General features: G+C 40.4%; 1 protein-coding gene across 1 annotated transcript in view; it reads right to left on the reverse strand.

Moving 5' to 3' along the window:
- GRID1 (glutamate ionotropic receptor delta type subunit 1) overlaps nucleotides 1-16,645 on the reverse strand; it is a gene marked incomplete at its 5' end in the record, with an annotated part of 552,836 nt that overhangs the window by 16,073 nt on the left and 520,118 nt on the right. Inside the window, 3 exons of the mRNA XM_082002351.1 lie at nucleotides 3,088-3,328; nucleotides 4,679-4,845; nucleotides 13,406-13,601. Coding sequence (XP_081858477.1) covers nucleotides 3,088-3,328; nucleotides 4,679-4,845; nucleotides 13,406-13,601 — 604 coding nt within the window. The remainder of the gene's footprint in view (nucleotides 1-3,087; nucleotides 3,329-4,678; nucleotides 4,846-13,405; nucleotides 13,602-16,645) is intronic.

Consider the following 16,645-nt stretch of genomic DNA (forward strand, 5'->3'; position numbering starts at 1 on the left):
TAATCACGTTGAAGTATCTTCAACCAATGCACACCATATCTCTTCCGAAACTGTTTCCCATCTTAATCACAGCAGCCATTAGCAATCCCACTTCAATCCCTCCTCACTAGTAGTACGTAAATAAAATAACTCTGCCCACTAATCTGCCAAGAAATATCTGCTACTTTCGTTTGCTAATCTATCTGATGGGCTGTTGTGGTCACTGTGATAGCAGTCCCCACTCCCAGCCCGCCGTGCGCCATCTCGTGGGGTGGGCGGCCATTAGCCGGGGGCCAGCTGGTCACGTACCCCGCTTCTGCTTTACAGGGGTCCCGGCCGCCCGGGCCAATCAGAATGAGGCGCGCGGCGCGCTACCTGCGGGCCCGCCCGCTGCAAGGCCCGCGCTGAGGGGCCGGAGCCGCCGCGGCCGCGGGGGCTGGAGCCCCGGCCGGGGACGCCGCTCTGGGCTGCTGCCTGCGGGCTGGGGCCGCTCTGGGCGTGCGGTTTGAGCTCAGGTTGCGGCTGGGGTGTTACACGACCCGACCTGCAGAGGGTCCGGGTAAAAATTAAGTTTAGGTTGTAACAACAACGTGGCTGTTGTCATGGTTAACCAGAGGATCCCTGAAGACCCTGCCCGTCCCTGGGACGGTGCTGAGCAGCAGTCACCCCTCCCTCTGGCTGCTCTGACCTGATCCAAAGGTGCTGCTAGCCGCCTGCCTTTCATGGCACCCAGCTGTCCTTTATGGGGACCCCTCGTTATGTTCCATCCCGCCTGCCCCACGTGCTCTCCTTACGCTTTCCTCCTGGCTGGCTCGGCCTGTGAGCCCTCATCCCTGTGCCCTCTCCTCGGGACCGCACACTTTCTCTCTCAACCTTAACACCTGCTTGTGCCAGGGCTCCCACTGACTCTGTTCCCTCTCTTGGCAGCACCCACATCACTGACCTTTCTGAGCCTGTGTGTGCTGTGCCTGAGTTTCATTTGCCTCCCTCAACCCAGACTGGCTGTGCTCTAAGGGCAGACCCAGCCCCACACGCAGGTCATCTTCCCAAGTACAGCTTTACCATATGGGTAACTTTAGTATACTTTTAAGAAACGGAAGCTTGAAAGTATTCCATTGTTTGTCACAGAAACTGCAAAAGAGGATGTACAGAGCAACCCTAATCAAGAATGTGCTGGAAGGAACGGGGAGGAGGAGGAGAGGGATGGGAAAGGGGGAAAAGATGGGATGGGGTAGGCAGGGATCTGCAATAATCCTTCTTACAGATATACAAAGAGAAATGAAGGATGGGCAAAAAGAAAACATCTGAACTCAGGAAGACAGACCCTTTTTCAGAGGTGGAAGCTGAGTATTTAAACTCCTTGCAATAAAAGCATGAATTATTTCCCCTTATCTATATGAAACTCTGCCTTTGGTGCATATTCTCATCTCACTCTACGAAGATGCACAAAGGCGAGTCCCTGAGCGTCGAGAGAGGAACGCACTGCGGAGTATGGCAAGATGCATGCTGGTGTACACGCAGCAGGAGAACACTTCAGACGGCATCCCTGCCCCTTGCCCTGCCAGGCTTTCACAGCAGGCAGTGAACCGTCTCCTGCTAGGGTTTAGGCCTTAGCAACGCTAATGCGGAGTGGGGCCTTTGGAGTTACATTACAGCAGGAGTGACTTCTACAAGGCAGCAGGGCAAAACGCTACAGTATTTAACCAAAGAGCAATTAAATACGCACTTCTGTTCATATTGAAAGATTCTTTATAAGCAAGAGTACCTAGTTGTGCTCTCCCTGCGCCTGCTTTTGGAGTGCTACATTGTGCAAAGCAGAGACATGCTTCCTTTTACCAAAATTTCCCTTTTGCTATTGTACGTTGCGGAGGCATAGGCAAGCGACTTTGCAGCTTCATCCCACAAACATGGTACAGATGTTTATCACTGATCACTTGATGGATGAATTCAAATGGGAGACGCAGGAACTCAGAAGAATGGAACCGTACTGATAAATATTTCACAACATTACAGACTGCAACATATATCTTCAGATCCCATTTGCCAGAATTGCTTACAGGTGATAGGTACGTCAATTAGTGTAGTACTCGTGGCAACGTGAGAAACATAGATTGGAATTGATGGGCTATGTACTATTTTCCAGCTGTAGTACAGCTCGCTGCTATTATTTGCTTGCAACAAACATCTGTTCCAAGATGAAAGCAGCTACAAAGGCCTCAGTGTCTCCAAAATTACAAGAGGTTAGTTTGTTAAACATTTAATCTATGTAAACAAATACAGGCTTCATGCAAGACAGATCTGAGTACAGCCTGATTATTCTATCATAGCATTGCTAACTATTACTCACTGCTGTGCACAAAAACTTCAAAACCAAGAAATTCTCAGATATATTTTCCTAGGTAAAATGTGTTGCATGAAGGTCAGTTTACTCGGAGGCTCCTGCTTTAAAACTGATTTCAAAAGAAAGGAAGCATTTAAAAAGTGTCATGGCAATATGGCTTATTCAATTAATAACTAGCCGGTTTATTTTTAATTGCTCATGTACCTTGTCAAACTCAGCTTAGGTCAGTCATGAAGGAAAACAGCTACCAGCTGTTGACAGCTGCGCAGCCTGTACAGGATGGACATGGTTCTCACAGCCGATGGATGGGGCCTCAGATCAGAGAAAACTAATATTACCACAGATGGCACAACTGTGTGCCCGTGACTGGCCTCCCTATCACTCACAGCAGAGAGGCTGAGAGCATGTTTCTGAACTACTCTCTTACCCCTAAAGGTGGTCTCTCCAGGTCAGGGTTGAGGCACATTGGTGGGGCAATGTGGGGAAGTTTGCACTGCTGTGGCCCATGCTGTATCTGCTCTATAAATAAATAGAGGACTTTAGTCTCCAGGGCTGTCAGTTTGGCACCTTCCATGTCCAAAAAAGACATGTTTTGTTTTTTTTATTTGTTTAGAAACAACCACCCAAAAAGTTATATGCAAAGCTTAGTATGTCAAATCAAAATAAACCAAATTTATTGTATGAGAGCACCTAAAATCCCAAAACTTCACTCTCTCTTTCTTTTGTGTTTTCTACTTTTAATTGTGATAAGAATAAAAATTATGGACCTCTTTCGGTGTTTCTTGATGACAACGGTTGCTGTTCCACCACAACTCCAGTGCTGCCACCAAACATGCAAGTAGAAGGCCTATTGCTAAAATGCAGAAAACGCCTGCAAAACTGTGAAGCTTGAGTGCCTTCCCATCTGTCTGTGCATTGGTATGGCTATTCAGGTCACAACGTCCCATTCGTGGCCACCATTTCTGTTTAAGAACATCCAAATCTCCGCTTTCTTGCAACTCTAAGATCCTGCAGAAATTTCAAGAGACACATATTATTTTCAATGATACTTTTTCACATTTTTTTGGTCTTTTCCACATGCTGCATAACTCTTAAATCTACCATCCCATAATTCAAAACTCCATCCCACTACCACCACCTTGTAGTATTCTTAATCTGAAAATCTGTTATACCAGGATTGCTTTCTACTCACAGCAGCAGGTAAACTCCACTGGGTAACTTTAGAAAAAGAAGAGACTGTCAAAAATTCCACTGCATTGCAAGAAGCATTTCCAAGGGAAATCACCATATTCCAGTTAGTCATGGCTGTTCTGGCTACATTCAGCTGCAACAGCTGGTCCCACTAGCGAAATGCTCAACCCACTCCACTGCTGCTCTCCCACAATAATTTCAAAATCATGTGAGACTAAACATGCTACTACTTGTGTGCCACTTAATACGAATCTGTTTAAGCAGCGACCAACTCATTTACTTCAGCAAATGCAGTTTATTCAAAAGGATTTTACTTCAATGCTGTTACTTCATGCCTGAATTACCGTGTTAACAATTGCTAATTAATCATTGTTTTGCCTCTTGTGAAGTGTCCCTTCTCTCCATGAGTGATTCATTTTGGATTTGGTTTGATAACTGGTTTAGCTGTTTACTAACAATCTTTTCTCTTGAGGCAGCTTTGTCTCTGGTTATGCAGCTGGCGTTTTACCCCTTTTTATAAAGAAGGAGCGAGACGAGGAAACCTTGCTTCAGCTCCCTGCCTGGAGCAGAGCACCCGCTCACCTTCTGCTAAGGCCACACATGCCTGCACAACTGCATGTCTTCATTTCAGTGTATGCATTCACATGAAAAAGATATTTTTAGCTGATAGCTCAGAGATTGCTAAATGGCATAGTCTTATAGTCTCATAGTCTTGGCAATCCCACACAATACTCAGCAGTTGTTTTCCTGTACCGTTGTGTCTTCGACCTGTCTCTCCATCCTAAAGGATAAACCAGGGCATTATTACTTGTTTAGTGTAAGGAGCAACACATTGCTTCATAGCCTGCAAAATGTAGCATGAATCAAAGATTTCTCTTCAATCTCTCCGTTAGCTCATACAAAGCTCTGAGGACATCAGTCCTTTTTCTGCCAGAGGCAGTGCTGCCTGGAGGTGTGAGGCCACACACCACTTCCAGTCCCCTCCTCCCTATGCAGATGCACATGGAACAGAAAGAAGTAGCAGCTTTGCTGAAGCCTGAACTTATAACCTCTCTGCTGTCACTTATTCACTGTCCTTTATTCAATAATTGCCAAAATTAATGTGAACCACAAATGGTTGCTGGTTGTAGAGAGGAATCCTATAAAATGAGCTTTGTTTCAGTTTACCTCTGGGAGAAAAGATCTCTGTAGGGGCTTCCATGCTGGAGTGCTATCCCGTATCCTTTGCTGCTGATGCTGTTTCCAATGACTGTCACAGAGCATTCATCATCCGTCAGCGCGGCATATTCCACCACTGTCACATCCCACAGGAAAGCATAGTTTCCTTTCTTTGCCTGTAAATACAGCATGAACACAACATAATCTAAACTAAACTACATTTCTAGGTAGGACAAACCTAAGCAAATAAACAAACCCTGAGCTTGTCATTACTCCATGGTGATATTTCATTAGAACACAGTTTATCTGTAGACCTCCAACATCTTAGTACGTTTCTAACACTCTTCCTTCCCAGCAGTACCTCATCTACTTCAAACCTCACTAAAATGTCTTCCAATTTTAGCAGGACTACATAGGACAACACAGCCAACTATGTAAGTGTAGGCAAAGCTTACATAACAAGTTATTAATTATAAATGAAAGCTATTGCCTTAGCTACTGAAATCTGATGTTAAGTTTTGTAAGAGACATGGAGCGTCACCAGTTCCATACATTCACGTAATTAGATGGGTACAGTATGAACACAAAGTGGTGCTTCCTAATTATCACAGTCACCAAAATGGTAACTTTGCAGCTTTCCTCATATAAATGTGTAAATAAACAAAGTCCCTTCCGAGAGGTATGCTAGTCCTGTAACAAAAGCCACATTCTGAACTTAGAGAGTTCCCTCTTTTTGTCACAGGTAAGAACAGTCACCAGAGTCTCCTATGATCTCGGTTTTGGGACAAATATTGTTTTATTTTAGCACACACTCATGCAGATGTCCTTAAATGTCAGCCTTAATTGGGATTCAAACCAATGCCTGCACACAGTGCATATGATGAATGTAAATCACCTTACTTAACATAAGATGTAAGAAACATCTCTGGATAGGGATTCAGTAAAGAAAAAAGTCGTGATTTTGTTTGGTTAAAGTAATCATTGGTTTCCTAATATATTTAAGTAGTATGTTTTTAAGTCTCTAGTGAACATACAGAGCACAACAGAACCGATGGGCTGGAATATCTAATACAAATAAATTAATAGTCACGAATGTAAGACTTCTCTGCTTGCTTTTTTTTAAACTTTGGGTGATTTCAGATGTATCTTTAGGTTAGAACAAAGGAAGGCAGGGAGCTGAAGTCCTTCATATCTTTCTTTATGGGGACGGAATCACCAAACTCCCTAGCAAAGGGCTGCAGCTCTGACACGGAATTAGCTCATCCTTCACATATTTTCCATTTTTGTGTAAGCTAAGTTTTGAATTCACCTATAAGCCTCCCTTAGTTATTTTATTATACTGGATTCTACAGTTGAGCAATTAAGCTAATTTTACTTCACCATGCTTTGATATAAACCATAGCTTTCTGAAGTCCCTGACAGTTGTTTAAACATGACAATAAATCAAATGGGTAAGTTATCCTCTAGTGGGTAGAAACCAGGGAAACAAAGATTAAAAGTGTGCTGTCTGGATTTTCTGTAAGCTACCTGCCAACAATCCACCTCTTTCCCCACCTTTCCTTTTATCTGCATCAAGGCAATCAAAGATCCCCAAATTCATTTGCTTCTGAATTAAACCAGAGTAAAAAAGTTATATCCTTTCTCTTTGGTAAGATTTAAATGAGCCTGTACTGACCACTTTGAAAATAATTTCTTGTTAAGGGCATGCCACCATTGTGGGTTTGTCCCCATTTTCTCCTTTGCCACCTCCCTCATCAGTTCAGAGTAATAGTAATTAATGCATATAGCCTCAGACAACTACTGCTGTATGAGGACAAAGGATCATTAAAATCTAAACTACAATATAAGCCTTACAGGAGTTATTCAAATAGGAGCCACAGGACTCTACTGTTAAAATAATACATTGATTTAGCTGACACAACTTATTAAACTAGCATGTTCATAAAAATATCTCTCACTTCAATGTCACTGTATGAAACCAGACCAGAGCAAGAGTTCCACATCTGCATTGTAATACTATACCTGGCTGTCTGCCTAAACTGGTAACGGTGGCACAAAGGAGGAAAGAACAAACAAATCACTCTTAACTATATGCAACAGCCAGAAAATGGTTCATAGCCTACCAACACAAGGATGCGTAAAAAAATTAAGGATGGCAAGGGAGCGATTCCTCAAGGCATCTAGCCTACATTCAGCCAGCAACCTACATTCTTGGAAGCCTAAAATGTGCTTTTCAAAGGTATTTGCTGAATGATCATGTACCCATAGCTAACTGTTTTGGTAGCAGCAAATCTCTGCATCTTGCCCTCTGCTCTACCTGTGATGGGCTTTAATGATTCACATTCTATGCTTTCACATCTGCAGTGGTGCTGATAGGCCTCCTACCTGCTTAGGGAAAGTAGGCAATGGGCATCAGTCCCACTGTGTTCCTGGCAGGGAAGGACCCTATTTTTGCACATCTCAGGCAGGTTGTGTTCTATGGTAAACAGTACATAGGCTATTGCCACCTATGATAGAAAACTGTCCAAGTTCAAACGCATCAAAAATATGTACTCATGGGACCAGAGACAACATCACTTGTTACTGCACACAGAATTTATAAAAATCTGTGTTATTAGAGAGCAAAAACTTGTCTGATGGATGTCCAGAAAGAGAAGACCCAGAAAAGATTTGACGTAAATCACTGTGCTAAAATGTGTCTTGCATTTTTGTGGTTGGTTTTTTTGCATGTTTGCTTATTTGTTTTAAAGAGCTGTATCTTTTAGTTGTTTCAGAATTGTAAATAGATTTACAATTTAGAAAAGAAGAACGCTGACAACATGTCATACATTCCTCATCTTTTTCTTAGCAATAATTGAGGAACAAAATCTTCCTCAAATACTCAATTTCAATTATAAGGCAATGTCTAGAGAAAAATCCCATTACAGATTACACTTTTCAAGGCTCAGTTTTCTGTATGTTATTTTATATAGAAGAGCTCTGTACACTGATTTTCAATGTCAGAAAGCAGATCTTTTGAAAAGGTCTACTTTCTTGCATTTGCAATGTTGCTATCCTATGTCCTACAACTGCAAGTGGTCAATAAACAAAGTCCACCAGGTCTCTTCGCATCAATTTTACATTTTTTATGGTATAGATCATTCTATCCTGTGCCATCACATCTGTAAAGCATTATTCTCTGGCAGCCTGATCTTTTTAGCATAAATAGGAATCTAAGTTTTAAACTCTTATATGCATACTTCTCAACTCCCAGAAATACTGGATGTAAGACTTTCCCTTTTCTGTTTACCAAAACCAGAATCTCCAAAGATCCCTTTTCCTTAAGGGAAGATTTGTCTCTCTGAAAACTTCTTCCACGTGTGTAATTTTCTTCTTTGAAGAGTGGAGATCTTGTACTATTGGTGTGTTCATTGCATGGAAAGCTTCCTTATGACCAAGTGCTTAGTTGCTGTCTAAATTCAGCATCCTTCACATCCCTGTTCAATACCTGTTGTGACTGCTGAGCAGTATCATTTGTTCAATTTAAAGAAAAACTGACAAAAAACCCTGAAAAACTGAAAAAAGTATGTAGAAACACAACTACAGACATACAAGTGTGCCTGAGATATGTTTACTTTTTATATAGTAAAAGCAGTAAAACTAGCAAGCAGTAAAAGCCAAATAAAATCAAACTGACACTTATTTTTAAGCAAAAATCAAACCAAAACTTTTTTAGAAGTAGTTTAAGCTTTTCATTTTTGTCACATGAAAGAATGCAAGCGTGCACATGTGCATACCCCTTAGCTTCCAGGCCAGAAGGGTAGTGGAGGTAGGAAAACTAAGAATTACAGGAAACACCTGCAACTGTCCCATGGGATGTATGAGCAGGAAACGTATCAAAGCTCCCTAGTTGCGTATGACACAGATGTACCTACCCATGCAACCGAGTTCTGGCCACAATACAGCAAGTATCCATATCCTTAGGCTCTTGCATTCACAGCTCAGTCATCTAAAGCCTGCATCGTATGTTTTTAGGGCCCAAAATAGAACAAAAGTGTTCTAGTGATCAGACATCATTGCAAAGATAATTTAGAGAGATGGTGAAAGGGAATGTGGCAAATCCCAGCTGAGAATAGGTAAGATAGATTGAATAATGAATGACTGAAATGAAACACAGAATAATAAGCTAAAATTTAATACTTTAGACTTTTAATTGGCTTTCATATTTTGCTCCTTTGCTATAGCCTTATTGTGACTCTCAGCATGCAGGCATATTGCAGAACAAAACAAAAATAGCCCGGTTAAACTTTCAGGAATATCTTTAACAGAAATTCAGCCAAAGCAGCATGCATTTATTCCACCCACTACTATGGTGGTTTATACCAAAGACGCCAGATTTAGCTTTGGTTGAAGAGGTTTAAGAAAACATATTTAAGAAAAAAAGAACCCCCTAGGCAAAAGTTATACTAAAAATATTTCTTCTTCACAATCATGAAAAATTAAAAGGCCAAGAAAGATTGCCTCCTAGATATAAGGAGGACCACAAAGAGAACAACAATACTTCAGAAAAGCAGTAGGCAATGTCATAATGTCACTCTTCAACATGGAGGGAGATGGAAGAGTTGTTCAAAGGAACCCGGCTTAATGATGGTAAAATGATGGTTTTTAAAAGAAAGCAAGGTAAGAAATAATAATAACTGGAAAAAAGATGAATTTCAGCTTAATCACTGGTATGTCTGTGATTTATTTGAAACTTATGAAGAAGCTACCATACTAAAGACGAAAGTGTCAGAATAATGCAACATTCATCATTAATTTACTGCCAGAACAGAGCATCACTGTAGCTGATCTCATTATATGGCTGGTACCACAGAAATATCAAAAAGTGACCTTTACATTGGCATTAGTGAAGTAGTTCAAAACCATGCTTGGATAACATTTATTATCTATAAAAAAGTGCTTTAAGAGAAGCAACACAGTTCTAATAAAAAGAAAACATGCCATTTAATCCTGTTCAAATGATTTAAAAATTAATATCATTAAGGAGCCACTAAAAGATGTAATATATTCAGGCTTTAAGGAAGCATTTGCTTTTACTCCAAAGGCTGATGGGTCAAGAAATGGAGACATTTATGAGGACCCATGAAAACATATGGATGAGCAACCACAATTCACAATATAAAATTAATTGTGGACAATAAATTATTGGAAAGAATAGTTTTAAAAAATTCTATTCATTGAACTTTTAAATTACTTTTATTCTCAAAATAAAAATGAACAGAGGTAGAGGTGACTGTGCAACAAGAAACAATCTGATTTAATGTTTAGCGTTCATTAATGGAGAGAAACCTTTTGAAGGAAGCAAAAATGGAAGGAATAAACCTTCTACTGTGCCATTGCCTAAATCAATGATAGATTCACATTTCATACTGTACTTAGTTTTAATCACTTTTCATCAAAAGTGATACACAGGAAAGCATGAAAGGATTCAGAGAAATTTAGGCACCAAATGGATTGGACGGGGGAACAAACAGTCTCCACCAAAGCAAAGCTTTTAAAAAACACAAGAATAACAGTTTAAATCTCTTGTGTATGTATATAGAAGATATATATGGGATTACATAGGGATCATATTACTTCATTCTTTCAAAGCAAAAATGTCTGCCCACAGTGAAAAAAGCCACAGGTTATTACATATGTTGTGGTAACTCATAATTACCCTGAAGAACTGACTGCCACTGGGTATTATGCAAACAGTTTGCCGAGATTTACAAATGGATTAGAAACGCGTGCGATTCCAGTACCAACATCCACCTGGGATCAGACAGCAGGAGCTACCAACTGCATGCTTCTTGGGGATCCTGGCTGTCGCATGACCCAGAAAGAAACTTTCCATATGACAGCATTAGTCAATCCTCATCTATTATAGTACCAGAAAACTGAAGCGGCAAAATAGCGTTTTGTATGGCGTGGTGACTTGTCTGGTAACCTCCTCTTACGCTATGCAGAGACATTTGTGAATAGGAGAATGTTTTCCGTCTGCAATGACTACTTTCGATTGCCTTGGGAGTACAACAAAAGCAACTTGCCTCTCTGGCTCTGAAACGTCCTTCTGTTGCTTACGTGATTCTGCAGTGCATTAATGCCCTTTCCACGGCTCTACCAGTGTTGCAAAAGCTGTGCCTTGACAATGGGAGATGGTCACTGTGGCTTGCAGGGACTGTGCTGTGTCTGAAAAGAGACCTCTGCCATGGCAACCAAATGCCACAAAAGCTTTCAGGACTGTCTTCCACTATTACCCTTTGGTTTTTAGCCAAAGGGAGCAGGAAAATCTCTGGGAAATGGAGAGGTAAATGGAATAGAAGGAAACATCTGAAATACCTGCTTGTACCATAAATATGCAGCACTCTCCTGTTTTGCATTGAAGCGGCATTGCTCTGTTTCTAACTGCAGCTGAACTGTGATGCTGTCTGAAGAAAATGGAAAGGGCAAGGGGGGAAGAAAGGGTAGTAGTGATTTTTTGGTTTTTTGCATTGTGTTGGGCGAGTTCTCATTCAGAAAAATGTGTTAGGGATCTTTTATGCTAGAGAGATTTAGATTCCCATTTCCTATAAAATACATTTCTAAGGCACAATTACATCTCTTTCATGCCACAGAACATGTTTACAGATGGAAAGTCCCATTTCCCTGGCTGATATCAATTCTCCTTTAGAAAAATCAAATTTCTAGCCATAATACTTGACATGGAAAACTTGCCTGTTTATTCAAAGAAATAGAAAAAGCAACATTTAAACTATAAACACACGAGTTTAGTTGACAATGTTATTAAATATTAAGCCAAATTTATGTAGGTGTCTAATCAAATAGCAGTCTTGGTCAGCTTTGGCGACTGGAGTAAATTTGGTTATTGTTGATGTTAATTGAATGAGCTGATCAAGTTATATAAAAATCACCCTACAATATTGAAATCAAACTTAAAATGAAAAGTTATTATCGCATAGACAGGATGGAGCTGCCAGCTCCATACAGACAATGTAATTGGTATTCTGAACAGCCTGCAGATCTACAGTTACATTTCTGGCTTAGTCAAATCTAGCTATCGTAAATGGCAGCAGGCAGTAAGGCTTACAGAATAAGAGTATTTACAATCTCAAGGCTAAAGAGCATCCACTGACATAAGAATTGTAAAAAAGAAAAAAAAAATTAAATACTGTGAATTTTTCTAAGGTCAGCTGTTTTATTATTGGTTTTAATGCCAGGGGACATAGAAAAGTACTTACTTAATGTCTCTATTTCTACCTCCTTTAAAGCTAACAAAGTCTCTCAAAATAGAAGCCTCATTTTCATAAAGTGCTGAGCAGATTAAAAAAAAAAAAATCACCACACTGCAGACTTTGCTATTGCCAGAGCTCTACCTCATACCAAGGAAGAAAGGCTACTTGAGCTGAGGGCAGAGGGCTTTAGGAAAGCTCATCTGGGAGACGGAGTAAAAGGCAGGGTGAACCAAAACTATTGACTAAAAACTCCCATGCTGGGAGAGAGAAGAGTGTTTGTATAAAGATTTTGTCCAAAAGTCACACAAGCAGTTGATAATCTTATGTTAAAGGACTTTGATTTGGGAAATGGGATGGCCTGTGTTACTGTGTTCAGCCCAGTTGTGGCACGGTAAAATGCAGTAAATTTTGGATGCTTTCCCTCCGACTGTTCAGAAAAGTTTTCAAAAATTAAAAAAAAAAAAAAAAAAGAAACTCAAGCCCCAATCATTTTCTTATTTCCAACTTACAAAAGCATAAAGAACTAATAATATATCTGTTCAGAATCAACAGAATAACTTTGATCAAACAATCACTACGTTAATAACAGCTGTTAGTTTGCTTTGTGAAAAAAATCAGTTGACAAATAAAGTGGACATTTTTCACTAAAGGAGTAGGACATTAAACTTTCACTGACTACTGCTGCATCCCTTCTGCCATAACATACTCCTGGACACATGTGGTTTGATGTTACCTACTATCTGTTTTTGTTGAGCTACAAGATGGGAAGCAGAGAAGAGGCAGTTAAAGAGTGAGAAAGCAGGGACATTTGTATTTGCATGATCTCAACTAGGCTGCTTATCACAGGACTCAGCACAAGGATGTAGGATCCCAAGCCATTATATATCAGTCCTTCAATCCCACATTAATGCTCAGTTTCACCAAAAAAATCTGTAGTCATACCTGAGAGAAATAACAATTAAGTGAAAGCATTGTGACATGTGAAGGAGCTTATGTATTTTCTTTAAGTTTGGAATAAACAAAGAAATTCTTGCATTAAATTTCTGTTCTAAGACAAATGAGTATATGTTCAGTGAATCCCTTGATTCTTACTCATGTTTCCAGTAAGTTCAATTCATTAGCTCAGAAAAAAACAACACTTAAATGAGCAAAGGACAAGAGTCAGTACCTGGACAATAAGAAGAATGACATGCAGAATGTTATTATCAGAGCTCCCAAGAAACTTTGAAACCTTATGGCCAGATCCAAAGAAGGACTCATATACTGAAGATTTAGGCAGAGCTACGGTACTTAAATTCAAAACCATGACCCCAAAATATGACTCTTATCTGCCACTGAGTTACTAAAAAGAACTTTAGATAGGGATATTTTTGTTTAAAATGACTATGTAATTGCTTTCTTGTAACTCAACTTTATTAACTCCATGCAAACAACATTGATATAGCGCAAAAATTAAATTAAAACCCCTGTGATCCAGCCTTACCTTCCTGATGCCTTCAGAAGGGTTCGATACACAATTATCTGCCCCATTATTCTTACTGATAGTCCTCCACAGTTCAGCAAATGTGTTATCCTGCTCCAAAGGGTTTGTCCCTTTTGCTTTAAAGTATTCATACACTGCTGAATCCCTGACTGTACCATAAGATATATCCATTTGTTTGGACAGATCCTGAAATGTTCTGAAATTCAAGCAATATTGAGATATTAGTATTATGTAGTACATTACTGAGTTTTCATTCATTAAATGGTTTCTTTCTGTGTCTGTTGTTAGTCAGAAAGCACTTACCCTCACCAAGTAACATTTGCATATCTCCTTCCTCATCATAAAAGGAAACCAAGGAGTAATTCAATTGTATTGAGATCATATGAATTTAACTATACCCGAGCTCTTATTTACCCAAGTAAGATTTTTTTTTCCCCAAAAAAGTCATGTTAAATATTACGATGCCAAGAATGTAGTGCAATAAAGACTTACTCAAGCACAGGAAAAACTCAGATTATAAATACAAACTTCCAGCCCCATCAACAACACCAGAAATACCCTGCAGAATTCAGTGGAATTAGTTTGCAGTTACACCAATACTCCATCTGACTCCAAATCAATACGACTATTTTAAACAAACAAATAAAAGTTTCCCTTCCAATTTCCACTAAGTCTCTCTCTCTCTCTTTTCACAGCCTCTGGTAAAACAGGTATTTTTCATTCACACACAGGCCTAACTTTCATTTACTCATCATACCACTCTGGAAGTGTAAATGGGCCTCAGTGAGCCGCTGTGAACGCACCATTTAGTTTCAAACTGTACAGAATGTAATTCACTCCTGTTTTACAGCCTTTTCTGCACAGAAAGGTGTAAATCACTGCCTGCATCAATGAAAACCAGGCCAAGTTTCGAAACATTTAAGGTGGCATCACTGCCATCAGAAGCAGCATCCTGCTTCCCACTTTCAGACATTCATTCCCATTCCTGTGCCCCTTTTCTTTGTCCTTAAGTATTACTTCTGTGCAGTGCCCCCATTTCTTTCATCTGAGCGTGTACACACACACACACACTCTCTCTCAACCACTGACCATCACATGCAGCTGCAGGGACCAAACTGGATCTCATAAACATGGTTTATGTTTTATAAATGTTTAACATCACTTAGTAACGACACCAGATGCTTCCGGTATGTCCAACCGACTAAGACTGGTTGAGATCAGTCAAACTAACGCAACCGTCCCTGCCTCCCTGATCCCCTCATTTCTTTTTCCCCAAAACCAATCTTTCAGAAAAAAAATCCTCCTTAAAACACCTGAAAGGCCCACTCATGCCACCTCCCACCTGCCTCCAGCTCCTGGAGCCATAAAAGCAAAACATTTTGCCTTGCAGAAGATTTCTTCAAAATGCTCCTGAGGAGCCTCTCCTTGGCCCCGAAGTTGTTTTCCCCAGCTGAAGACTTGTCATAGACAATATTTTTCCACCACCCTCTTTGCTGTTTCATGGGGGGAATGCCATGGCTAACACCTCACATACCTGTAAGATTCCCTGCAACACTATTTAAAGCAAAGCAAAGCAATCCGGGCATATACACAATGCTACATAAAAATACATAGAAAACTCTTCCATCTTCTCCATCACATCACTCCAGGCCTCCCGAGTTTGGCTCCCACCTTTGCCAGGACACACCGTGTGAGAGCCTGCCAGCCCTGTCCCCAGAGCCGCAGCTCAGCAGGGCTGCCTCTCCCACCCCCACTAAAACTCTTTCAAACTCGCAACCTGCTTCAAACAGTTTAAGTGGTTTAAGTTCTTAAATTGTGTTAAGGACTTTTTATCATTTTAAGCTGTTAAGCAGCTTTAAGTAAGGCTGTGTGAACAGTCTTTCTCTGTGTACATTGCACACTTTTGGATTTGGGCTAACTCTGAGAGTTACATCAAACCCCAAACCTCCTGTTATTTCTCTAGCTCTGCATATGGCACTTTGGTGAAGTACAAAATGAACACCCTGGTGGTTGATGGGAATTCAAAAATGTAATAAAACCTGAGAGAATTCGTGTCGGTTTTCTTTCTCTCTTTAACAATCCCAAAAGTTATATTCTGGTCTCCTAAATGTTTCCTGTACATTTCATTGAACAGGACCATTTTTCCTCCAGTCTTGATCTAAATGATTACATGCTACATTTAGTTCCTTCTTTGTTTTTTAAAAAAGCTGCATCACATCCCATGGATTTGCTTACATCCTGGGGATGGATGATCTGGCTGTTAAAAGACACACTTCTGTCTTTCTGTATACAAATAAGAAAGGTATTCAACACACACAGGAGGGTTTCTGTGGCAACCTTTTTCACACCAGGTTTGGCGTATGGATCCCAGCATGTGTAGGAGTGCATGTTTGGTAGAAGCTCAGTAGCAGAAACATATTTAGCTTATGTTCTTTAACACAGCTTTCAGCTGATAACAACTTTACAAATGCCTACTGCTCATGCTGCCATTCTGTTTGAACATGAGAGTTTGGATATTAAAAAAAGTAAAAATTAAACCTGCAGTTTTAATAATGTCAGTATTTTCTGGATCACTTCTACTGCCTCTACTCCCGTGGAAGCTTTTTGTCAGAAATATGCCTTTTGTTTTAGCTAATTGTACTTCATTGACAATCAGTACTTTTGTTTTAGCTAAATTACATTTTATTGACAATCAGTACTGTACAAAAGCACAGTGTATCTTGCTTTTTGAGCAGCACAGTTTCTTCAGTTCTCTAAACATCACAGTGCACAGTGAGCAAATTCTGAGTTTAAGTCAAGTGCTTTGCTGGCCCAATAAGCAGATAATCAGTACTGGTGTCAAGGAGGGAAGCACAGCCTTTGCCTGGGTGTGGTGAGGCAACTACTGCCCCTTTAGCTGGCAGAATTTCCTCGGAAGAGATAATATGGAGTATTGTGTGCCCTAAGGATTGCATGTGCCTTTCTTGCAGTGCCCCGTTTGATAAGAACAGCCACTGCCACGGGAGATTCTCCATGCTGCACCTCCATTGGAAATATCCTGTGAGAGACACAGATGGTCGCCAAAGGACACAGCGGGGGTCACAGCAGGTAACCAAGCTCACCAGCAGTTCCTGTAGCATGAATTCAGAAGGATGGTGACTGCTTGAGTAAGAAAATAAACATATGCCTTTAGCAAATGGACCACTTAGCCAAAAACCTATCTCAGAAATTACCCTCACAGGGAGTGGTCTAGACCACAAT

The sequence above is a fragment of the Phaethon aethereus genome (genome assembly GCF_964289735.1).
Source record: "Phaethon aethereus genome assembly, chromosome: 7".
NCBI classification, from domain to species: domain Eukaryota; kingdom Metazoa; phylum Chordata; class Aves; order Phaethontiformes; family Phaethontidae; genus Phaethon; species Phaethon aethereus.